Raw genomic sequence first — 26417 nt, 5'->3', positions numbered from 1 at the left:
AGCTTCACTAGCATTTCCTAGTTCTTGTCTCTTCACATAACTTCCATATTGTAGGTTATGAAATGTTATAATGTTGTAGGTTATGATATTTTATTATATTGTAGGTTAAATGATATGTTATAATATTGTAGGTTATGAAATGTTATAATATTGTAGCTTATGAAATGTTATAATATTGTAGGTTATGAAAGGTTATAATATTGGGGTAAATTCAAACTAACAGTAAAGCCTACAGCTGTGGCCCAGCTTGAGGAGACAGGGAGCAGAAATAGAGACTGAATGCTGGTCTCCAGCAGCTTGTTTGTAAAGCTTTTACACAGTTTAGGCAGTAAATATGCAATGTTGTTGTTCAGTCTTCATTTCACTCCTTCAACTGCAGGTTGAAGTCTTTGATATCAAAATGTCTATCTTCCTCTGTACAGTCATTCTGTGCTGTCAAGTGGTGTCTATATCTCTGGATAACTAGATAGGAGATGTTTAGTTAACTTCAATGACAGTGAACTAGGTATCATTTGTTTTTATAATCTCTTATTTAATCTGCATTTACAGACTTGCTGGCTGTAAACTCAAAAAGACAGACGTTGAAGTTGTGTCTTCAGCTCTCAGCTCTAATCCTTCCCATTTGAGAGAATTGGACCTCAGTGAAAACGACCTGCAGGACTCAGGACTCTGTGCTTCACTGAAGAGCCCGCACTGTAGACTGGAAGTTCTAAAGTAAGATACATTTACCACATTCATTTTAATCACTTCTGTTTATTATGCACTGTATTATGTGAATATAATATGATTGCTGTGGTGAGAATATTAATAAGCTTGATATCATGGTAATCCAAGTTTATGGGCCTGAGTAGATGTTAAAATTACCCAAATATGTTTGAAAGTGTAATAATCCTTTAAATTAAATGTATAAGCTTCTGAGCTACTTCGTCAGACAACTGGATTACACACCATAAACAGCTGATGTACAAGCTCACAAGTTGAACGTGTCAAGGACGCAACACTTGTGAGCTTGTAGATCGTCTATTTTATACGTGCGACACGTTGTAGCTACGCCACAGTTATCAAGCTTACGTATCAAGCGTACGCAACAGATCAACACCAATATCCTGCATCTACCTACTGTACCAATCAAATATCATTATACTAGTCTAGGCCTGTGGTTCCCAAATTGTATACAGACTAGTATCTGCACATTTCAAATTGTCAAATATTACGGAATAAAGAGGCAAACATTGTGAAACTAGCCGATCTACAAGCTCACTGTGAGGCTTTGTGAGCTTGTAGTTTGGCTATTTTCACAATATGTATCTTCATTCTTCAGGGTAGGGGGTCCCCAGTTCAGATATGATTATTTAGGTATCATTTGTTTTGATAATCTCTCATTTAATCTGCATTTACAGACTTGTTGGCTGTAAACTCAGAAAGACAGACGTTGAAGTTGTGTCTTCAGCTCTCAGCTCTAATCCTTCCCATTTGAGAGAATTGGACCTCAGTGAAAACGACCTGCAGGACTCAGGACTAGTGGAGCTGCTCTGTGCTTCACTGAAGAGCCCACACAGTAGACTGGAAGTTCTAAAGTAAGATACATAGTCATCATGCTGGTTTGACATTGTAGATTATGTTGGACGGGAGCTGAGCAGCACGGTCTGCCTTAGCGTCATCATGTGGCTCCTCCGTTCCCTCGTGTGTCAACGCATCCCGTGCCTCGGCCCCCCCGCTACCATGAAATAACCCACCCTTTTCCAATTTCTCACTCAGAATCTGCTTCAGGTCATCTTCATTAGCATTAAGTGGCACATCAACCCCCAAAACATTTACCAGCAATAACAGGTTGTCCTTTGTACACCGGTCAACATTTTACTTTGAGGGACCCTTCTGAAAATCCTCCACATCAAACTGCGGCTCCATCATAACTTTACCAAAACTGCCAACCAGATATACGAAGGAGAAAAAAAGAACGCACTTACCCGATGGAAAAAATTTACGGTTTTGGAAACGAGCCCCCATGTGATGTCTCGGCCTAGGGGAACCGAGACAACATAAAGTGTGGAAAACCGACCTTCCCAGCTCCAAAGAAACCGTCGTCCAAACAGTTTACTTTTCGATGTTTTGTTTTTATTTTCTCTCTTCACTTCAGGCAACGGGTACAAAATCTCCAAGAGCGGAGGACTGAACATCAAAACAGAACTAGAAAGAAAAAGGGAATGCTTACCTCAATGAATTCAAAACCAAAATACAATCGCTAACCTCCCTGTCAGAAAACAAAATACAAACGGGAAAAACACAAGATCAGCCCCCCCCCCCCCCCCCCTTTTCTTTAGCTGAGAACCCTAGCCTAGCGGAGCAGAACTTGGCAGGAGGCCGTGTTCAAGTCAGACTGTTATTTGTTAGCTACTGGATCAATTGATGCAATGTTGTATTATATTATATTGGTCATACAAATACTGTAAAAATGGGACCCAATGCCTCCCTGCTTGACACTCAGCATCAATGGGTCATTGGGTTGGATTGGGGGGTCAAATCAACTAATCAAATGATTCCCGAGCGCGGCACGGCTGCAGCTCAATACTAATACTAATATTAATACTAATATTACGGAAGAAAGAAGCAAACATCTTGAAAATAGCTGATCTACAAGCTCACTGTGAGGCGCTGTGAGCTTGTAGTTCTGGGGGGTCCCCTGTTGAAATATCATAATTTTAGGGCGTCCCAGTTCAAATATTATTTTGGGGGGTCCCCAGTTAAAATAATATTTTTGGGGGTCCCCAGTTCAAATATTATTTTGGGGGGTCCCCAATTCAAATATTATTTTGAGGGGTCCCCAGTTCAAATATCATTATTTGGGGGTTCCCAGTTCAAATATGATTATGTCGGGTGCCAGGGTTTGTTTTAACACTAGCATGTCTGAACTCAACTCACCTACTACTCTGACGGCTAACAGTCAAGATGACCGTGTTTTTTGTGCAATTCCATTGGCCACTCTCTCCCTGCATCTCTTCTAATGCTCTTCAAGGCAGCGTTTCAACTCGACAGGACTACTCAACTTATTTTTTCTTTTTCATTTCAGTTTACCAAACTATTGAAGAATCTGTTCTACAAAGGAGAGAGTGCTTTTCCTCTCCCCATAGAGCATAGACAGACGTTAAATACTTAGACTAGAAAATACTCAGGCAAAAATACGGAGAAGTTCTGCAGACAGATAAATGGATGAAGAAGCAGGCAAGCAGATGAAGGTTCCGGAGTTCCATTTATTTTCAGAGAGTACAAGACATCATTCACAGCCATGGGCCTGGCCCACCCGCCTCACGGCGTGTGAGCCACTGAACTAACTGTTACAAACATTTTCAGTAGACCTTATACACAAAGGAAATGCAAAGGTGGTCCCAACCCCCCTGTACCAAATGGTCAAACATGTCTAAATAAGGTGTTGGTCACCAGGAAGCAAGCACAGAACAGTAGGTGTCCTGCAGGCCTGGCCGTTTACTATCAGCAAGCCAGATCTTTAGGGTCCCTCCTGCAGTGCCCATGCAGGCATCCTGTCTAAACATGTCATGTCACTCTCTCAATGAGAGACAAAGATCCAGGTTTACACTTTAGCTAAAACAGACTATATTAATGTGAATTAGGGTTTTCCATATACATCATAACCTCCCTTTGAGACAATCATGTCTCATAAAAACGAATATGGAAACACAATTATTGACCCTTGTCCTCCCTTTGGCACTGACTGGAACATCAAGATGACACAAAGAAATCAAACAATTACAGTAGAATTAAAAATGGCTTACAAACTTCTAGGCATTCAAATCACATAACTTGTTACCAGTGTTCTCATTCCATTACAGTATTATCATCGGTGTGCTTATAGAACTCCCTTCTGTGTTCTCTCTTACACACTAACTTCTCTGTACTGTAATCAACTTAACTTTTAACCTTTACATAACTCAAAACATGATCATTGGCATAAATGATAACCCGTAAACATATATCTGACATTTAAACACAATACACCGTCGCTGAATCCAACCCCTTTTGCTTCACTCCAAAGCACCCAATTATTGAATACAAAGTGTGTTACGGTTCTTCAAACTTTACATCTGATGCTCTTAGCATCAGTTAATGTTAAGGATAAATTTTACCATAGTCATCCATAAAATGATTCATTTTTGTTTAGTTAACTCATCTTTTTAGGACATGCAGAAATCATCTATAATTATTTCAACACTCTAGATTCCCCAAGGCTCGTACAAATAACAGCACTGCGGCACTTACAACATTCACTTCATGACCCCTTAGGTCATGGACGGACCAATGCGAGACCTGACCACCTCTTTGTGATTCACACCCACGAAACAACATATAAAAAACGTGCATGCTACTATTATTCACTTACGTTAAAATCCTAGAGTAATTTATATAACTTTAGAGTTTTCCCCACATGTCATAGCAGAAATACTTTCGTTGACTTTTCCCATTCACAAATTTATTCGAACAAAAATAAGAACGTTATGCACAATTAGGACGATTAACACTTATGCGTACGACAGGAGCGCTGTCTTTCGCCTGACAAAGAAACATCTAACTAATTTTACTCCGGTAAATATTTCTCTTCAGATCCAAATCTCCCCTAGGCATATTCATCCCATTAAGTCAACTTCCCTAATTAAATACCTGACATAAAATCAACATACATGCCCATTATATGTTGAACTAGACAAACGTAGACATACATTTGGAATCAAATGGAACGATATCCATCTGATATAATAGAATCTTCTGTAACGTTTCTTCTCCTTTTGTCTCACCTTCGTCATCAGTCAGCGCACACGGGCCAAACGAGGTTGTGATTGTGCAGTACACTTATGCACCGCATGGCGTAGGCCGCTCTGTTGTCGAGTTGCCCATTGTCCCGTCCGGAAACTTTCATTCTGATCCGAATTCACTTTCATCACCTCCTCCCTTTCAGTCATGACAATACAACATGACTAAAAAAACGAGAAAGTGAATCAGTGTCATCACAGGAGCATGTAGGCCTCTGCGAGGCAGAAACTCGTGACGTGCCGCGTCGCGAGCTTGTAGATCAGCTGTCGAGCCGCTGAATGGAACGAAGCCACGACGCCTCGCCGCCGGCGCCTGTCGAGTCGAGACGCGCCGTGAAGAGTCAACGAAGTGGCCATCGCCTCCCTCGGACCGCCGACCGCCGATGAACCCTCGCCGGGGCACGCTGTGCTCCGTAGCACCCCACTCCCCGCCGTCCAGCCGCCGAGCATCGCCCTCTGGTCACGATCGCCGAGAGCATCACGCCGTCGCCCATTGCCGCTCCTCGGTGCAGGCCGCCTCCGTCGTGGTGGTGATCGCCGTGTTGAACCCCGTCGGTTCGACTGCAGCGCCGTCGTCGTCCCCCTCCGTTCAAAAAATTGCCGACCGAAATACCCATTAGACTGAATTGTCAACTGTCCACTGGTTCTCTCGCCTGACGCAAAAATGCATCAACGCGACCGAGTCTTCGCACCACTTTGAAGAATCTGTTCTACAAAGGAGAGAGTGCTTTTCCTCTCCCCATAGAGCATAAACAGACGTTAAATACTTAGACTAGAAAATACTCAGGCAAAAATACGGAGAAGTTCTGCAGACAGATAAATGGATGAAGAAGCAGGCAAGCAGATGAAGGTTCCGGAGTTCCATTTATTTTCAGAGAGTACAAGACATCATTCACAGCCATGGGCCTGGCCCACCCGCCTCACGGCGTGTGAGCCACTGAACTAACTGTTACAAACATTTTCAGTAGACCTTATACACAAAGGAAATGCAAAGGTGGTCCCAACCCCCCTGTACCAAATGGTCAAACATGTCTAAATAAGGTGTTGGTCACCAGGAAGCAAGCACAGAACAGTAGGTGTCCTGCAGGCCTGGCCGTTTACTATCAGCAAGCCAGATCTTTAGGGTCCCTCCTGCAGTGCCCATGCAGGCATCCTGTCTAAACATGTCATGTCACTCTCTCAATGAGAGACAAAGATCCAGGTTTACACTTTAGCTAAAACAGACTATATTAATGTGAATTAGGGTTTTCCATATACATCACTATAATTATAGTGACGGTGTGAGCGCTATATTGAATACCCTTGCGCAGCGCGAGGTAATTAACGCCAGCTGCCTGCAAATTATTTGGTCTTTGATCGTGTGATTAACGGATTATATATATAAATCCTTTTAGACAATTTACAATTTAGGCATTTAGCAGACGCTCTTAATCCAGAGCGATTTACATTAAGCAATAACAAAAGCATGGCATACATCACATACTGTATATACAAATCATGCGTAAACTAAGAACGTAACAGTGGAGTATCTATGTAAACTATACATACTATACTATATTATATAATATACATGTGTACTATAAAGTGCTATGACTACATAAAATGCAATTCTAGTGCTGTCTACGTAACAAGCTATAAGTCTGTTCAAAATACCATCTAAGTCTATATAAAGTGCTATCTAAGGGGCTAGGCTAGGGCAAGTGCTACGGGCCATGGTGGAGTCTGAAGAGGTGGGTTTTCAGACTACGGCGGAAGATTGGGAGTGAGGCTGCAGTTCTGACTGTGATGGGAAGTGCATTCCATAGTTTTGGAGCCAGAAGGGAGAAGAGTTTGGGACGTGTGGAGCGTGGTTATTTAGACCAAATAACAAATACAATACTGGGCGTGCGTCAGCTCGGTCAGGAGGTAACAGCTGCGTCCAACACAGTTTGGGAGCGGATAAAACACTGTCCGACTTTGTATTGAGCCAATAAAATACCACAAGTTATTGTAACAGCCAGAGCCAGGCGCATTGCTCAGTCAGACGAAATACGACATTAGAGTAATAAAGTCATTTTTATATAGAGGGGGAAACATTATAGGCTACACGTGTATGGTTAAGGGGCAAGGGCGCATCAATGTAATTATTATATATTTGATTGATTGTGCCAGCTCCAGAGGTCTGCATCTCAGCAGCAGAAGGTTTGTAGCAGCACGGTTTATATACCATAGGATAGATCAAGTCATGTGACGCATCACCGCCACAAATAGTGCTACAGGGTTATCTAAAATGCATTTCCGCATACCTCACCTTCAGTTACTTGGATTCATGAACATTTACATGCCTCCGCGAGAGAGGGAGAGAGAAAAAAAGAGAGCCGTGCGTGCAAATCAGTTCCACTGGTCGCGTGCAGAAAAGTTTACAGACAAAGAAGGACGGACAGAACTGTTATCTTTTGACTGACAAAACATTTAGATGTTCGGGAGGTCTATCGCGTTGGAATGATTTCAAACACTGTCATTTTTATTTGGAATCGCATCGGCAAGCATTCTCGCTCCAAGGAAAGGAAATGTCGGTCGGGTCAAACAGACCATGCACAGCTCGTAGTCACGATGCTATAAACTTTATTATTCCAACGTTTCAGCAAACAGGTTGCCTTCTGCAGGGTATATTGAAAATAGCCTGAAATAAAAAAAACATGATCCGGATTAGAAAGAGCTGGCGATATTTATATGCCAGAATAGGCTGTGGAACAATCCACAGCAGCAGCAGGCTATAATGCCGGTTTTAGCGTGCCCTCCGAACCAGGATAATTGATTTATTTTTATCATCACCACCTTACATAATTATGCTATAAAGATGGCGTGTATAGTCAACATTTATCTATTGAGCTATGCGCTTGGTGGAAACAATACGCCAGTCAGTCAACACACCATATTTCACCATATATTTTTTTCCATTTCGGGAAAAACAAAGTCAGACATTGTTATTTCTGCAAACAGCATATAACAAATATAACCTCTAAAACAACATTTAGTCTAAATTCGTAATGTAAGTTTGCCTACATGTGGAAGTAGTTGGAATGCAAATGACCCATTAGCTTGAACAATGGGTCAAGCTAGCCGGGAGGGAGGTGTGAACTTCACTGCTTGCGGGGGAGAAAGGGTGATGGCGGTCATTTGCGCGAAAAAGAGCAGATATAGTAGGTATAAGTATGCCTAAAATCATATTTAGAAAACATTTCAGATGAAAAACAAAACAGAGATGATTTGAATCGAATATTTAGAAAAAGTCATGCAAGGGGAACTTTCTCAGAACTTCATGGGCAAAGAAAATCCACTTCAAAATCGGTCAGATGGACCGCTTAGACGTGCTAGTGTTAATGGAACTAAATCATCCAGGTGTGAAGGCACCCTAAGTGACACAAGAGTCTCCTTTAATATATGGCTGTAAGCAGGTTCTAAATCCAGGAATAATGCATATTATAAATGTGTTCTTTATTCATTCATTTATTTATGTATGTTTTCATCTGGTGTTTCAGACTGGCTCACTGCGGCTTGTCAGAGAGATGCTGTGAAGCTCTGGCCTCAGCTGTAAGCTCTAATCCCTCCCTAAGAGAGTTGGACCTGAGCCTCAACGTGGTGAATGATTCAGTCCTGGAGAACTGCAAGTGAGTAGACTTGGGGCTGTGTCCATGTTGGACAGTGCAGTGTTTCCCTTTACAGTGTATTCACTCTGACACGACGTCACAAAGCATGCAGAGAGAACAATGCAGTGCCTCAAAGAAACTCTAAAAGTGTACTCTAAAAAACAACAAAAATAATCTAAATTAAGAACAAGACATATCCCAGATATATATGTGCATAGTAAAGTTGCATCAATAAGGTATAAAAGGAGAGTGGAGTGCTATAGGGGTTAAGGTGGAGTCTGAGGAGGTGATGAGATCCAAACTGGGCAGCAGTGAGTATGTCTGGATGAGCTGCAGGGCCAAGATAATGATAGGAGAAACACTGTAGTGTCAGCTAGTGGAGACGTTGTGTTAGACAGTTAGACATTGACGCATTGTTGTTCTACTTCCTACAGAGTGAAACACTGTAGTGTCAGCTAGTGGAGACGTTGTGTTAGACAGTTAGACATTGATGCATTGTTGTTCTACTTCCTACAGAGTGAAACACTGTAGTGTCAGCTAGTGCAGGAGACGTTGTGTTAGACAGTCAGACATTGATGCATTGTTGTTCTACTTCCTACAGAGTGAAACATGGAGGAGAAGATGGGTTTAATTCTACACTCATTTCAAAACGTGAGTATCTGTCTGTCTGTGTCAACATCACACATTAACATTTTATACACTGTTGTATACTTGGTTGATGTCCTAAAAACTCTTATGCTCTCTACTCTGTGCTCTTGGCCTGGTCCTTAACACCATCAAGATAAGGTCATGTGGTTTGACAGAAACAATGGGCCTCATTCACTAACCTGGTCGTAAATAACATGTATTTCGTCTATTTGGCATAAGTTCAATTCTGACGTGCGATGCATGAAAGGTGGTGCAGAGCCGTGATGTGTGCAGATCACAGGTGTGTCTCGTTTTTGTTAGAAACTCACAAGTGATCTCCGTGTTGATCATTTGCATTGTTCTACGCTCCATTTAACAACATACAAGACGACTGGAAATAAAAATCACACTTGTGTGAACTGAGCGGTGCAACTATACATTTATTGGTATAGTTACTGCTCTGTACTGTATTGTAGTGTACTGTGCTCTATGCTGTACTTTGATTATTTTTGGAGAAATGACAGAGTTACCGTGTGGGGGTCCCCGGAACATCCAGACCCCCAGGAACGCGCCCAGGGGACCGGGACGGTTCTGGCAAGCCTTCCCGGTTGAGAAATGACAAGAAAAGAAAAGACAGACACGTACACATAGAGACAGACACGTACACAGAGAGACAGACACGTACACATAGAGACAGACACGTACACATAGAGACAGACACGTACACAGAGAGACAGACACGTACACAGAGAGACAGACACGTACACAGAGAGACAGACACGTACACAGAGAGACAGACACGTACACAGAGAGACAGACACGTACACATAGAGACAGACACGTACACAGAGAGACAGACACGTACACAGAGAGACAGACACGTACACAGAGAGACAGACACGTACACATAGAGACAGACACGTACACAGAAAGACAGACACGTACACAGAGAGACAGACACGTACACATAGAGACAGACACGTACACATAGAGACAGACACGTACACAGAGAGACAGACACGTACACATAGAGACAGACACGTACACATAGAGACAGACACGTACACAGAAAGACAGACACGTACACAGAGAGACAGACACGTACACATAGAGACAGACACGTACACATAGAGACAGACACGTACACAGAGAGACAGACACGTACACATAGAGACAGACACGTACACAGAGAGACAGACACGTACACATAGAGACAGACACGTACACAGAGAGACAGACACGTACACAGAGAGACAGACAAGTACACAGAGAGACAGACACGTACACAGAGAGACAGACACGTACACATAGAGACAGACACGTACACATAGAGACAGACACGTACACAGAGAGACAGACACATACACATAGAGACAGACACGTACACAGAGAGACAGACACGTACACATAGAGACAGACACGTACACATAGAGACAGACACGTACACAGAGAGACAGACACGTACACATAGAGACAGACACGTACACAGAGAGACAGACACGTACACAGAGAGACAGACACGTACACAGAGAGACAGACACGTACACAGAGAGACAGCCACGTACACAGAGAGACAGCCACGTACACAGAGAGACAGACACGTACACAGAGAGACAGACACGTACACAGAGAGACAGACACGTACACAGAGAGACAGACACGTACACAGAGAGACAGACACGTACACATAGAGACAGACACGTACACAGAGAGACAGACACGTACACATAGAGACAGACACGTACACATAGAGACAGACACGTACACAGAGAGACAGACACGTACACAGAGAGACAGACACGTACACAGAGAGACAGACACGTACACAGAGAGACAGACACGTACACAGAGAGACAGACACGTACACAGAGAGACAGACACGTACACAGAGAGACAGACACGTACACATAGAGACAGACACGTACACATAGAGACAGACACGTACACAGAGAGACAGACACGTACACAGAGAGACAGACACGTACACAGAGAGACAGACACGTACACATAGAGACAGACACGTACACATAGAGACAAACACGTACACATAGAGACAGACACGTACACAGAGAGACAGACACGTACACATACAGCTGCGTAATGGAGAGGAGGCACCGCTCATAAAAACTACAGATCTGAGATTACAACGCGTCGAGTCGCACCACGTTGACAACTTGTACTGCAATATAGAAATACTCTGTTACAAGTACAAGTCTGGAATACAAAATGTACTTGAGTAAAAGTACAAAAGTATTGGTATCAATATGTACTTAAAGTACCAAACGTAGAAAGTACTCTTTATGCAGAATGTCCCATTTCAAGTTTTCAACTGTATAAAAATCTTTTGACAGAAACAATGGGCCTCATTCACTAATATGCACCGTGATGCGACGCATTGTGAGCTTGTAGATCTGCTATTTTCAAATGGCCAAAATGTATATGGGCAATGTGGGAAATGTATGTTTTGTAATAATAATCCAAATAACTAGTAACTAAATGTAATGGAGTAAAAGTACAATATTTGGAATCTTAGATGTAGTGGAGTATAGAAATAAAAGTGTTGGATATTGGAAATACTCAAGTAAAGTACTGTAGCGTTTACGGTCCCTCAAGCTGTCTCACTAACTTAGAAAATAAAGGGAGGAAACAGGATTGACGTTTTAACCAGAGAACTGGGTTTTATTGCCCTTTTAATACAGGCTATAACTGGGTTGGGAGGTTTTAATACAGGCTAAAACTGGGTTGGGAGGTTTTAATACAGGCTAAAACTGGGTTGGGAGGTTTTAATACAGGCTAAAATTGGGTTGGGGGGTTTTAATACAGGCTAAAACTGGGTTGGGAGGTTTTAATACAGGCTAAAACTGGCTAGGGAGGTTTTAATACAGGCTAAAACTGGGTTGGGAGGTTTTAATAAGGCTAAAACTGGGTTGGGAGGTTTTAATACAGGCTAAAACTGGGTTGGGAGGTTTTAATACAGGCTAAAACTGGGTTGGGAGGTTTTAATACATGCTAAAGCTGGGTTGGGAGGTTTTAATGCAGGCTAAAACTGGGTTGGGATGTTTTAATACAGGCTAAAACTGGGTTGGGAGGTTTTAATACAGGATAAGCTGGGTTGGGGAGGTTTTAATACAGGCTAAAACTGGGTTGGGATGTTTTAATACAGGCTAAAACTGGGTTGGGAGGTTTTAATACAGGCTAAAGCTGGGTTGGGAGGTTTTAATACAGGCTAAAAACTGGGTTGGGAGGTTTTAATACAGGCTAAAACTGGGTTGGGAGGTTTTAATACAGGCTAAAACTGGGTTGGGAGGTTTTAATACAGGCTAAAACTGGGTTGGGAGGTTTTAATACAGGCTAAAACTGGGTTGGGAGGTTATAATACAGGCTAAAACTGGGTTGGGAGGTTTTCATACAGGCTAAAACTGGGTTGAGAGGTTTTAATACAGGCTTAAAACTGGGTTGGGAGGTTTTAATACAGGCTAAAACTGGGTTGGGAGGGTGCCGAAAATAACAAAGAGTCTCTCTGGCCCAATCCCAATCCGCTCCCTTGCTGACTCAATGAGCCCTCACTGACTTAGCTGCGCGTCCATGTGAAGTCCACGAGGGCTTGAGGGATGTCCCATTTGAAATCGGTAAGTCAGTGAGGCTGCAAGGGCTCCAAATTGTTGTGAAAGGAATGGGACAGCACTTTGAAGATGAGTCCACCATTCATGACACTTTGCATCACTTTATAAAAACTGTCCTTATTCACAGCCAGTGCCTACATGCTTGGCCTATTTATATCATGTCTATTTTAGTATTTAAGCTGATCGTTTTATTATTAGTTTCATAAATACACTTTCCTGTGTGATAGGGGTTGTAATATTCATAATATTCATTATAAATTGCATTTCCATATTCTTTTACTTTGCTCATTAGTCATTTCTCATCATGTTTCCCTTATTATTATTGTTATTAAATATATATATATATCCTATTCTTCCATTCCGTTTCCCTTTGAGAACAGTGAGAAAGCACTATTGTTTGTTGACATTCTAACCACGATACATAACTAATTTGCATATACTTAAATGATTGACGTTCGGACGATCCCCCTCATTCCCCTGGTAACGCTATGAACTGTGGGTAATTTCTTTGTCAAAGTCAGCCAAAGTCAGCATCGATGCTGACTTTGGCGAAGGGTGCATAAAGGGGCGGGGCTGAGCCCTCACTGACTTAACGATTTCAAATGGGACATCCCTCAAGCCCTCACAGACTTCACATGAACGCGCACCTAAGTCAGTGAGGGCTCATTGAGTCAGCAAGGGAGCAGATTGGGATTGGGCCAATAGGCTGACTTTGGCAAAGAAATTACCCACAGTTCATAGCGTTACCAGGGGAATGAGGGGGATCCTCTGAACGTCAATCATTTAAGAATGCAAATAAGTTATGTATCGCGGTTAGAATATCAACAAACAATAGTGCTTTCTCACTGTTCTCAAAAGGAGACGGAATGGAAGGATAGGATATATATATTTAATAACAATAATAATAAGGGAAACATGATAGAAATTACTATTGAGCAAAGTAAAATAATGTGGAAATGCAATTTATAATGCATATTATGAATATTATTATCTATGGATATTACAACCCCTATCACACAGGAAAGTGTGATAGGTGATAGGTGATGTAAAAAACATTTTTACATCAAGGACACCCAAAGATGTATGTAATTGGCCGTCGACCCCCATCTGAAAATATGTTGTCCCAGTCAGACCGACCAACGTGCGACAATAACATAGCCTACAGCCTATGTAAGAGGAATATAAACAGACCTTGGCGCAAAACTTCATATTTACCCTGCTCTAATGCAACAAAAGTGTGTTCTTACATCCTCCATTTCACGATTTCAGCACTCGTGAGTAAATTAATGTAATTGCTAATTTGCTATTATGAAAGTTTTCAGTGACGTTGCACCCACAACTTGGTTGCATTGTCGTCAATAATTAATCTCTTTAAAACGTTCTAATATTAATATAGCATATTGGCATTGTCTGTTGGTGCACACATGTTATATGGACCATGTAACAACATGGTCAACAGCACTGTTTGCAAATGTAGCTGCATTTGTTGGCCAATTTAGACAAAACATGCTGCTGCATGTTTCTTGTTAATGACTGTATTAATAACCATAAAGTAATCTCCTAGTCCTTACATAATAGTTTAGCAGCTCACTGAAGTTGGAAAGGCTGTGCCCAGTGCGGCTGTGTCTTGTGTGTCAGCGGGCAGCAGGCAGTAGTGGATATGCGCTAAACGGCGAAACGCATGCATGCATGTTAATTAATTAATTAATTGGCTGAATCTGTAGGGCCTTTTGATTTGGTGAAGCGCCAGGGCCTTGAGAGGGGTTGATCCGTCACTGGTCCCAGGGACCCCTCAGAAGCAAAGATATGAGTTAAAAACATTCGCTCTGAAAGAATATATATATATTCAAAGATTTGCGCCACATTATCGTTATTATTGTTTTTTCTAAAATAGCAGATCTACAAGCTCGTAGCGCGGCACTGAGTGCCGAGCTTGTAGATCTGCTATTTTTCAATAGCTAAAGTATAACATAATGCTTAAAACACCAAAAGGGGTTCCAGCCCTGAGTGGGTTAAAGCACTTGCTGTGAATAAGGACAGTTTTTTTTATAAAGTGATGCAAATTGTCATGAATGGCACATCTTCAAAGTGCTGTCCCATTTCCTTCACAACAATTTGGAGCCCTTGCAGCCTCTCACCCTCAAGCACTTACAGCTGACGTCACTAAAGTCAATGAGGGTTCAGGGCTCAGGGCTTGAGGGAGGCGATTGGGATTGGGCCTCTGTCTGTAGCGAGGACAGAGTGGTGGAGTGGTTTTGCCTCTAGAATCGGAATGTACTACGCTGTCATTTCAAAGCGACGGCACATTCCGCGATCACTTATGACGTGTATCAATTCAATTCAATTCAAATGGCTTTATTGGCATGGGGAAACATACGTTTACATTGCCAAAGCAAAAGTGGTGGAACAATACAGTGTCACACAGCTGGATCACTGGAACTCCGAACCCAGAGCCGTACAGTCTACAGAATAGACAATTCATCATTTTGTGCATGTAACCGAGCCCGAGGCCAATGTGTATGGTAACATGTGCAAGGCTATTTATTCCTGAAATAGTGAATAAGCGCCAGGATGCGCAGTGCGCACACTTTTATATTATATGATTGTGAAGGGAATTCCTGACCTGCCCACAGCCCACGTTCCTTTTTGCTTATAAATCACCCCCCCCCCCCCCCCCCCCTCCTCCGACAGTCCCTCCTCCGACGCTCTTTGCAAATAACGGACACTATAACAGGAATTGGGTAGTCTTTCTGACTTACATATTCAGTTCAGTCCACATAAATAGGCTAAATACATTTTTGTCACCGTCATTCATAGCAGTCTGCGCATTCAGGCATGCACAGAGAGAAATTAACTATAGCTTTTGAGTCGCGCACAATATAGCCTATATTTATATACCTACTTTCATTATGCTTATATCACACAACGCAATAAAGCCAGTGGCTTGTTGTGGTCCTTTCACTTTCACATATGTAGGCTATAGATAGGCTACTTTATCATTCAGAAGCTCTATTAATTCAGCGCTGGTGGATGGGGGTGGGGGGGGTGCATAGTATCGGGTTTCAAGCAGTGTGCCACATGTGGAGGAGGCGGACTTATGTCACTGGAGAAAGAAAAAAACATGTACACGTGATGCGGAAATCCGGCGCGAGGAGACAACATACCCCACCGAGCCTGCACCTGATGTACACTCGCTCTATGCGCTCTCGGAGAGCCCACTCGGCTCCTCCACTCGACTCCACTCGCCTCCTCGATGGAGCACATTAACAATTGGAACGTTAACCATTTCCGGGGCAAGCTGGAATGACCCCGAGTGACCGAGTGGGAGTGAGCGAGTGGCCGAGATTTTGGGTATTGGAATTTGGCTAAAGAGTCTCTCTGTCTGTCTCTGTCTAGGCTAGTCTCTCTCTGCCCACTGTCAGTGTGTCACTTCCTTTAAAATTATAAAATAACAAAGAGTCTCTCTGTCTGTCTCTGTCTAGGCTAGTCTCTCTCTGCCCACTGTCAGTGTGTCACTTCCTTCGCCTATTGCTTTAACCCCCTCTAGCCTGACCTATCACTGCATATACATGAACTAGGCACCTCCTCCCCCCATGAACCCCCTGGGGGTCCCCAGATGGTTGTAGGGGTCCCCAGATGATTGTGGGGGTCCCCAGATGGTTGTGGGGGGTCCCCAGATGATTGTGGGGGGTCCCCAGATGATTGTGGAGGTCCCCAGATGGTTGTGGGGGGTCCCCAGATGATTGTGGAGGTCCCCAGAGGATTGTGGGGGGTCCCAAGATTATTGTGGGGGTCCCCAGATGGTTGTGGGGGGTCCCCAGATGATTGTGGGGGGTCCTCAGATGGTTGTGGGGGTCCCCAGATGGTTGTGGGGGGTCCCCAGATGTTTGTGGAGGTCCCCAGATGGTTGTGGGGATCCCCAGATGGTTGTGGGGATCCCCAGATGGTTGTGGCCAAATTGGCCAAAAATGTCAAATAAGGTGTATAAGAAAGTGGAAAATATTGTGAAAATAGCAGATCTACAAGCTCACAATGCCTCAAACTAAATGTAACGCCTACAATTCCATGTGCTTGTCAGTGTGGGGGGTCCCCACTTCATTTATTATAATTTTGGGGGGTCCCCACTTCATTTATTATAATTTTGGGGGGTCCCCACTTCGTTTATTATCATTTTGGGGGGTCCCCACTTCATTTATTATAATTTGGGGGGGTCCCCAGTTAAAATATGATTATTTTGGGGGGTCCCCAGCAGTGTTGTTTTTGGCAGCAAATTTAGATTTTAGTTTTAGTCATAGTCTCTTGAATAATTGCATTTAGTTTTAGTCACATTTTAGTCACCTGGAATGTCTTAGTGTTAGTATAGTTTTAGTCGACTAATATCATAGGATATTAAATCTACAGTTGATTTAGTCGACTAAAATGTATTTTGGCGGGCCTTGATGCCGTCGTAATGACTGTTTTTACTTGCTAAAACTAGCAGATCTACAAGCTCACAAGCTTGTGAGCTTGTAGATCTGCTATTTTCAGCATGCAACCAAGTGTAAAATTACTTCTACTGGATCTCTTGTCCACTAGTCCCTTCCTAACATTTTAGTCTAGTTTTTATTTGTTGATCAAATTGTCAGTATATTTAGTCTTAGTTTTAGTCATCATAGCTTAGTTTTCATTTTGTTTCCATTTAGTTTTCATCAGTGGAAAAAGGCAGTCGACAAACATTTTTCGTCATAGTTTTCGTCGACGAAAACAACAATGGTCCCCATGCAGTTCAAATGATTATTTTGGGGGGTCTCCAGTTCAAATAAAATCACACTGTGTGGAGACTTTTAGACATTCTGCCCCCTGGTGGTTGGACTCTAACCCTTCACCCAACTGTGTGTGTGTGTGTGTGTGTGTGTGTGTGTGTGTGTGTGTGTGTGTGTGTGTGTGTGTGTGTGTGTGTGTCTGTGTGTGTGTGTGTGTGTGTGTGTGTGTGTCCGTCCGCGCTTGTGTGTGTGTCCACGCGCGCGCGCGTGTGTCCGCGCATGTCTGTGTGTGTGTGTGTCCGCGCATGTGTGTGTGCACTTGTGTGTGTGTGTGTGTGACTGCGCGCATGTGTATGACTGTGCGCGTGTGTGTGTGTGTGACCGCGCGTGTGTGACCGCGCGTGTGTGTGTGACCGCACGAGTGTGTGTGTGACCGCGCATGTGTGTGTGCCGTCGTAATGACTGTTTTTGCACTTGCTAAAACTAGCAGATCTACAAGCTCACAAGCTTGTGAGCTTGTAGATCTGCTATTTTCAGCATGCAACCAAGTGTAAAATTACTTCTACTGGATCTCTTGTCCACTAGTCCCTTCCTAACATTTTAGTCTAGTTTTTATTTGTTGATAAAACTGTCAGTATATTTAGTCTTAGTTTTAGTCATCATAGCTTAGTTTTCATTTTGTTTCCATTTAGTTTTCATCAGTGGAAAAAGGCAGTCGACAAACATTTTTCGTCATAGTTTTAGTCGACGAAAACAACACTGGTCCCCATGCAGTTCAAATGATTATTTTGGGGGGTCTCCAGTTCAAATAAAATCACACTGTGTGGAGACTTTTAGACATTCTGCCCCCTGGTGGTTGGACTCTAACCCTTCACCCAACTGTGTGTGTGTGTGTGTGTGTGTGTGTGTGTGTGTGTGTGTGTGTGTGTGTGTGTGTGTGTGTGTGTGTGTGTGTGTGTGTGTGTGTGTGTGTGTGTGTCCGCGCGCGCTTGTGTGTGTGTGTGTCCACGCGCGCGCGTGTGTGTGTCCGCGCATGTCTGTGTGTGTGTGTGTCCGCATGTGTGTGTGTGTGTCCGCACATGTGTGTGTTTGTCCGCGCATGTGTGTGTGTGACCGCGCATGTGTGTGTGTGACTGCGCGTGTGTGTGACAGCGCGTGTGTGTGACAGCGCGTGTGTGTGACCGCGCGCGCGTGTGTGTGACCGCACGCGTGTGTGTGTGACCGCGCGTGTGTGTGACCACGCGAGCGTGTGTGTGACCGCGCGTGTGTGTGTGACTGCGCACTTGTGTGTGTGTGTGACTGCGCGCATGTGTGTGACTGTGCGCGCATGTGTGTGACTGCGCATGTGTGTGTGACCGCGCCCGCGTGTGTGTGTGACCGCGCGTGTGTGTGTGTGACCGCGCGCGTGTGTGTGTGGCCGCGCGTGTGTGTGTGTGACCGCGCGCGTGTGTGTGACTGCGCGTGTGTATGTGTGTGTGTGACTGCGCACTTGTGTGTGTGTGTGACTGCGCACATGTGTGTGTGTAACTGCGCGCGGGTGTGTGTGACCGCGTGTGAGTGTGACTGCGTGCGTGTGTGTGTGTGTGAATGCGCGTGTGACCACGCGCGCGCGTGTGTGTCCGCGCATGTATGTGTGTGTGTGTGTGTGTCCGCGCATGTGTGTGTGTGTCCGCGCTTGTGTGTGTGACCGCGCATGTGTGTGTGACCGTGCATGTATGTGTGTGTGTGTGTGTGTGTCCGCGCATGTGTGTGTGTGTGTGTCCGCAATTGTGTGTGTGTGTCCACGCGCGCACGCGTGTGTGTGTGTGTGTGTGTGTGTGTGTGTGTGTGTGTGTGTGTGTGTGTGTGTTTGTGTCCGCGCTTGTGTGTGTGTCCACGCGTGTGTCCGCGCATGTCTGTGTGTGTGTGTGTCCGCGCATGTGTGTGTGTGCACTTGTGTGTGTGTGTGACTGCGCGCATGTGTATGACTGTGCGCGTGTGTGTGTGTGTGACCGCGCGTGTGTGTGACCGCGCGTGTGTGTGTGACCGCACGAGTGTGTGTGTGACCGCGCATGTGTGTGTGCCGTCGTAATGACTGTTTTTGCACTTGCTAAAACTAGCAGATCTACAAGCTCACAAGCTTGTGAGCTTGTAGATCTGCTATTTTCAGCATGCAACCAAGTGTAAAATTACTTCTACTGGATCTCTTGTCCACTAGTCCCTTCCTAACATTTTAGTCTAGTTTTTATTTGTTGATAAAACTGTCAGTATATTTAGTCTTAGTTTTAGTCATCATAGCTTAGTTTTCATTTTGTTTCCATTTAGTTTTCATCAGTGGAAAAAGGCAGTCGACAAACATTTTTCGTCATAGTTTTAGTCGACGAAAACAACACTGGTCCCCATGCAGTTCAAATGATTATTTTGGGGGGTCTCCAGTTCAAATAAAATCACACTGTGTGGAGACTTTTAGACATTCTGCCCCCTGGTGGTTGGACTCTAACCCTTCACCCAACTGTGTGTGTGTGTGTGTGTGTGTGTGTGTGTGTGTGTGTGTGTGTGTGTGTGTGTGTGTGTGTGTGTGTGTGTGTGTGTGTGTGTGTGTGTGTGTGTGTGTGTGTGTGTGTGTGTGTCCGCGCTTGTGTGTGTGTGTCCATGCGCGCGCGTGTCTGTGTGTGTGTGTGTCCGCGCATGTGTGTGTGTCTGTGTGTGTGTGTGTCCGCGCATGTGTGTGTGTCCGCGCATGTGTGTGTTTGTCCGCGCATGTGTGTGTGTGACCGCGCATGTGTGTGTGTGACCACGCGTGTGTGTGACAGCGCGTGTGTGTGACAGCGCGTGTGTGTGACCGCGCGTGTGTGTGTGTGACCTCGCGCGTGTGTGTGTGACCACGCAAGCGTGTGTGTGACCGCGCATGTATGTGTGTGTGTGTGTGTGTCCGCGCATGTGTGTGTGTGTCCGCGCTTGTGTGTGTGACCGCGCATGTGTGTGTGACCGTGCATGTATGTGTGTGTGTGTGTGTGTGTCCGCGCATGTGTGTGTGTGTGTGTCCGCAATTGTGTGTGTGTGTCCACGCGCGCACGCGTGTGTGTGTGTGTGTGTGTGTGTGTGTGTGTGTGTGTGTGTGTGTGTGTGTGTGTTTGTGTCCGCGCTTGTGTGTGTGTCCACGCGTGTGTCCGCGCATGTCTGTGTGTGTGTGTGTCCGCGCATGTGTGTGTGTGCACTTGTGTGTGTGTGTGACTGCGCGCATGTGTATGACTGTGCGCGTGTGTGTGTGTGTGACCGCGCGTGTGTGTGACCGCGCGTGTGTGTGTGACCGCACGAGTGTGTGTGTGACCGCGCATGTGTGTGTGCCGTCGTAATGACTGTTTTTGCACTTGCTAAAACTAGCAGATCTACAAGCTCACAAGCTTGTGAGCTTGTAGATCTGCTATTTTCAGCATGCAACCAAGTGTAAAATTACTTCTACTGGATCTCTTGTCCACTAGTCCCTTCCTAACATTTTAGTCTAGTTTTTATTTGTTGATAAAACTGTCAGTATATTTAGTCTTAGTTTTAGTCATCATAGCTTAGTTTTCATTTTGTTTCCATTTAGTTTTCATCAGTGGAAAAAGGCAGTCGACAAACATTTTTCGTCATAGTTTTAGTCGACGAAAACAACACTGGTCCCCATGCAGTTCAAATGATTATTTTGGGGGGTCTCCAGTTCAAATAAAATCACACTGTGTGGAGACTTTTAGACATTCTGCCCCCTGGTGGTTGGACTCTAACCCTTCACCCAACTGTGTGTGTGTGTGTGTGTGTGTGTGTGTGTGTGTGTGTGTGTGTGTGTGTGTGTGTGTGTGTGTGTGTGTGTGTGTGTGTGTGTGTGTGTGTGTGTGTGTGTGTGTGTGTGTGTGTGTGTGTGTGTCCGCGCTTGTGTGTGTGTGTCCATGCGCGCGCGTGTCTGTGTGTGTGTGTGTCCGCGCATGTGTGTGTGTCTGTGTGTGTGTGTGTCCGCGCATGTGTGTGTGTCCGCGCATGTGTGTGTTTGTCCGCGCATGTGTGTGTGTGACCGCGCATGTGTGTGTGTGACCACGCGTGTGTGTGACAGCGCGTGTGTGTGACAGCGCGTGTGTGTGACCGCGCGTGTGTGTGTGTGACCTCGCGCGTGTGTGTGTGACCACGCAAGCGTGTGTGTGACCGCGCGTGTGTGTGTGACTGCGCACTTGTGTGTGTGTGTGACTGCGCGCATGTGTGTGACTGTGCGCGTGTGTGTGTGACTGTGTGTGTGTGTGACCGCGCGAGTGTGTGTGTGACCGCGCATGTGTGTGTGACCGCGCCCGCGTGTGTGTGTGTGTGTGACTGCGCGCGTGTGTGTGACCGCGCGTGTGTGTGTGTGACCGCGCGTGTGTGTGTGTGGCCGCGCGCGTGTGTGTGTGACCGCGCGCGTGTGTGTGACTGCGCGTGTGTATGTGTGTGTGTGACTGCGCACTTGTGTGTGTGTGTGACTACGCACATGTGTGTGTGTAACTGTGCGCGGGTGTGTGTGACCGCGTGTGAGTGTGACTGCGTGCGTGTGTGTGTGTGTGAATGCGCGTGTGAGTCCGCGCATGTATGTGTGTGTGTGTGTGTGTCCGCGCATGTGTGTGTGTGTCCGCGCTTGTGTGTGTGACCGCGCATGTGTGTGTGACCGTGCATGTATGTGTGTGTGTGTGTGTGTGTCCGCGCATGTGTGTGTGTGTGTGTCCGCAATTCTGTGTGTGTGTCCACGTGCACACGCGTGTGTGTGTGTCCGCGCTTGTGTGTGTGTGTGTCCATGCGCGCGCGTGTGTGTGTGTGTCCGCGTGTGTGTGTGTGTGACTGCACGCGCGCGTGTGTGTGTGTGACTGCGCGTGTGTGTGACCGTGCGTGTATGTGTGTGTGTGTGACCGCGACTGTGTGTGTGACCGCGTGTGAGTGTGACCTTGACCGTGCATGTGTGTGTGTGTGTGTGACTGTGCGCGTGTGTGTGTGTGACTGTGCGCGTGTGTGTGTGTGACTGCGCGCGTGTGTGTGTGACCGTGCATGTGTGTGTGACCGTGCATGTGTGTGTGTGTGTGTGTGACTGTGCGCGTGTGTGTGTGTGACTGCGCGCGTGTGTGTGTGTAACTGCACGTGTGTGTGTGTGATGCGCGCGTGTGTGTGTGTGACTGCGCGCGTGTGTGTGTGTCTGCGCGTGTGTGTGTGTGTGCAACTGCACGTGTGTGTGTGACTGCGCGCGCGCGTGTGTGTGTGACCGTGCATGTGTGTGTGTGTGTGTGTGACCGTGCATGTGTGTGTGACCGTGCATGTGTGTGTGTGTGTGTGACTGTGCGCGTGTGTGTGTGACTGCGCGCGTGTATGGGGCTCCGTTAGTGCCACTTAAGCACACCCCGTGTCCTGTAATCGCGTAATTTTTTTTTTGTGTTGCACAGAACCGCATAGACGTGTAGTGTAGTTTCCCATTGACTCACAATGGGAACACGTGCACGCGCGCGTTCACGCGTAACAGTGCAACCACTGCATCTTGACCTACAGGGTAACACGTCTACGTGTAGATTCATGCGTCTGTAGCAAAGGCACACGTCAACGCACGCATGATTTATTTGGTCACGCGACTAGGCGAGGCGCGGAGAGATGAGTGGGTGCTGTGCCACCTTGGTCCGCGCTGCGTGGAACGCCTCACCTACCCGTGTGACATAACTGAGCTCTGCACATAACGCATCGTGTGCCCTTGTGACGTAACTCTGCCCTGCACAGAACGCATCGTGTGCCCTTGTGACGTAACTCTGCCCTGCACAGAACGCATCGTGTGCCCTTGTGACGTAACTCTGCCCTGCACAGAACGCCTCATATGCACGTGTAAGTCTTAAAATAAAAAAATAAAAATATTGGTACAGTAGACTGCATAATGTACAGTAGACTGCATAATGTACAGTAGACTGCATAATGTACAGTAGACTGCATAATGTACAGTAGGCCTGTCTGGTGGTACAGTAGACTGCATAATGTACAGTAGACTGCATAATGTACAGTAGACTGCATAATGTACAGTAGGCCTGTCTGGTGGTACAGTAGACTGCATAATGTACAGTAGACTGCATAATGTACAGTAGACAGTAATGTGCCCTTGTGACGTAACTCTGCCCTGCACAGAACGCCTCATATGCACGTGTAAGTCTTAAAATAAAAAAATAAAAATATTTGTATTAATTAATTCAGTTACCTCTCCTGATATGTGATTCAATTTATGAAGTGGCTTTCTGCAATTACGCACAGCAGGTGCATGCGCTGTCCCTCTCCAAGTCTCCATTCTTGAATCCTGTCCTTTGCAATCAATATTGCATTGATTGCAATAAAATTTAATTCCAAGTCATCAGTAACATATAGGCTGTATTAATTTCTGTCAAATAATCTTTTATTTCAAGGCAATTATAAACTGTACAGTATGATTCCAACATCGGGTCTGGTTGATCACCGCGCCATGCACTCTTCTCGTCTTTTTCCTGAGGTTCGAGGCGATTTTTATATTAGCTAATACTCAGTCAGATCATAACCAAAAATAAAAATAAAAAGAACGCCAGAATCCGTGAAATCTAAGCTTTGTATGTTTATCTGGCCCATGGCTGGATTCTTTCATTATTTCCTGATATGAATGAATTACGCAAGGAATTACGCAATCACGGCGCGGTCGGTGCCAAAAACTCGGCGGTCGTGGGTGTCTTCTAACACTTAGAGCTCTCTCAAATCAAATCAATTTGAAGTTCTTTGGAACCTTAGCTTTTGTTTCGTGTACAGCTCATCACTGTATATTCTATCAATATCCATTGATAAAAGCAAATAAGCAACAGCGGCTTTTAAGCAGAGTGCATGGTGCATGGCATCACCGTACGTGGCTTTGATCTGACACGAATTTGCTTCATTTAGCGTCATTGCAAATATATTATCATCAGTAACATGTAGGCCTAGCCCTAGGCTATAGTATTTTCTCTTAAATAATCTTCTATTTCAAGGCAATAAACAGCTGTACAGTATATGGTGTCAAATCAATGGTGCCGCTCTGGTTTTCCAACGGGTCCAATTGTGCCCATGTTTTCAAATGCCTTTATGCTCCCCAAATGCCTTTATGCTCCCCAAATGCTCCCTTCCAACAACAATAAACATATGCGTTTATGCCATAGAGGTATTACTTCTGTGTTACTGACTGCAGAGCGCAACAATTATGCTTCTCTCTCAAAAAGGAGAGGGGAAAAACAGAAAAAAAAAGTAGCGACACCACATCTCACCTGCTCGCCTAGATAACGATTTCACACATTTTGATACAATTCAAAGTGTTATAGAATCTGTCTCCCATTGGTGTGTTTTTCATATGCGTTTTACAATGTTAATGTAATAGATAATAAGCTTTAATCTCATTTAGATTGACCTGGTTAAATACGGGGTTTAATTCATCCCAAGAGCAAATCATGGGAATAAATAGATGTCATTGTTATGCGTTATTATAGATTGGCTTCTATGGATGGGACAGGTTTTAATTTCGACGCCTGTAGTCATTATGAGTTTTATTATTGGATCAGCACTGCGCTTCTCAGACAATGGACAGACAATGAACTGCTGTGCAAGTCTAACCCTAGGCCGGTGTCCACCATGGAAACAGCCCTTGCAAAATGTTCATGTGTAGCCTATAGGCCTATTAGATGTTTAGTCCGTGGTCCGCTGCCGGCCTGCCACTTATCTGACACGCACTTGTCTCTCTCTCTCTCTCTCTCTCTCTCTCTCTCTCTCTCTCTCTCTCTCTCTCTCTCTCTCTCTCTCTCTCTCTCTCTCTCTCTCTCTCTCTCTCTCTCTCTCTCTCTCTCTCAGTGCCTATTCATTCAATGATGATTGATGGGTTGTGATGAAGTCATGGTTCCCCGAAAAATATAATACTATCATGTCTCTCTGTTTTTCTGTCTCGAGATAGACAGACAGACAGTCTGACAGCCTGACAGACATGGCAATCCGATCTGATGGCAGAGATGTTCATGTTCCATATTAAGCTATAATGTGTCCTAAAAAAAGATAGGCCTAAATATAATAATGTGACCCCAAAAAAGATCAATATAAAATAATTAGACCCTTCCCACATTATCCACACCAATCTTTGAAGGCAGGGCCGGCCCTGTCGAAAACACTGCCTCAGGCAGGATATTTCCTGATGCCCCCCCCCGCCGCCAAATTTTTTTCGGCCTCGCGTGTGTGTGTGACCACGCGAGCGTGTGTGTGACCGCGAGCGTGTGTGTGACTGCGCACTTGTGTGTGTGTGTGACTGCGCGCATGTGTGTGACTGTGCGCGTGTGTGTGTGACCGCGCGTGTGTGTGTGTGACCGCGCGAGTGTGTGTGTGACCGCGCATGTGTGTGACCGTGCATGTGTGTGTGACCGCGCCCGCGTGTGTGACTGCGCGCGTGTGTGACCGCGCGTGTGTGTGTGTGACCGCGCGTGTGTGTGTGTGACCGCGCGTGTGTGTGTGTGGCCGCGCGTGTGTGTGTGACCGCGCGCGTGTGTGTGACTGCGCGTGTGTATGTGTGTGTGTGACTGCGCACATGTGTGTGTTTAACTGCGCGCGGGTGTGTGTGACCGCGTGTGAGTGTGACTGCGTGCGTGTGTGTGTGTGTGAATGCGCGTGTGACCTCGCGCGCGTGTGTGTCCGCGCATGTATGTGTGTGTGTGTGTGTGTCCGCGCATGTGTGTGTGTGTCCGCGCTTGTGTGTGTGACCGCGCATGTGTGTGTGACCGTGCATGTATGTGTGTGTGTGTGTGTGTCCGCGCATGTGTGTGTGTCCGCAATTGTGTGTGTGTGTCCACGCGCACACGCGTGTGTGTGTGTCCGCGCTTGTGTGTGTGTGTGTCCACGCGCGCGTGTGTGTGTGTCCGCGTGTGTGTGTGTGACTGCGCGCGCGCGTGTGTGTTTGACTGCGCGTGTGTGTGACCGTGCGTGTATGTGTGTGTGTGACCGCGACTG

The 26417-nt window shown here is 45.4% G+C and overlaps 2 protein-coding genes across 2 annotated transcripts in view; both read left to right on the top strand.

Moving 5' to 3' along the window:
• LOC306938122 (protein NLRC3-like) overlaps positions 1-26417 on the top strand; it is a 359664-nt gene that overhangs the window by 3965 nt on the left and 329282 nt on the right. The gene's annotated exons all lie outside the window — the stretch shown is intronic.
• The window catches only part of LOC306938673 (protein NLRC3-like), a gene marked incomplete at its 5' end in the record, with an annotated part of 31069 nt that overhangs the window by 2602 nt on the left and 2050 nt on the right, over positions 1-26417 (top strand). Inside the window, 3 exons of the mRNA XM_079522940.1 lie at positions 550-667; positions 5333-5397; positions 9051-9100. Of these exons, the coding sequence (XP_079379066.1) occupies positions 550-667; positions 5333-5397; positions 9051-9100 (233 nt within the window). The remainder of the gene's footprint in view (positions 1-549; positions 668-5332; positions 5398-9050; positions 9101-26417) is intronic.

The sequence above is a fragment of the Electrona antarctica genome (genome assembly GCF_951216825.1).
Source record: "Electrona antarctica genome assembly, chromosome: 15".
NCBI lineage: Eukaryota > Metazoa > Chordata > Actinopteri > Myctophiformes > Myctophidae > Electrona > Electrona antarctica.
Note: the sequence above shows the minus strand (reverse complement) of the source record. Positions and strands in the feature narration are given on the sequence as shown.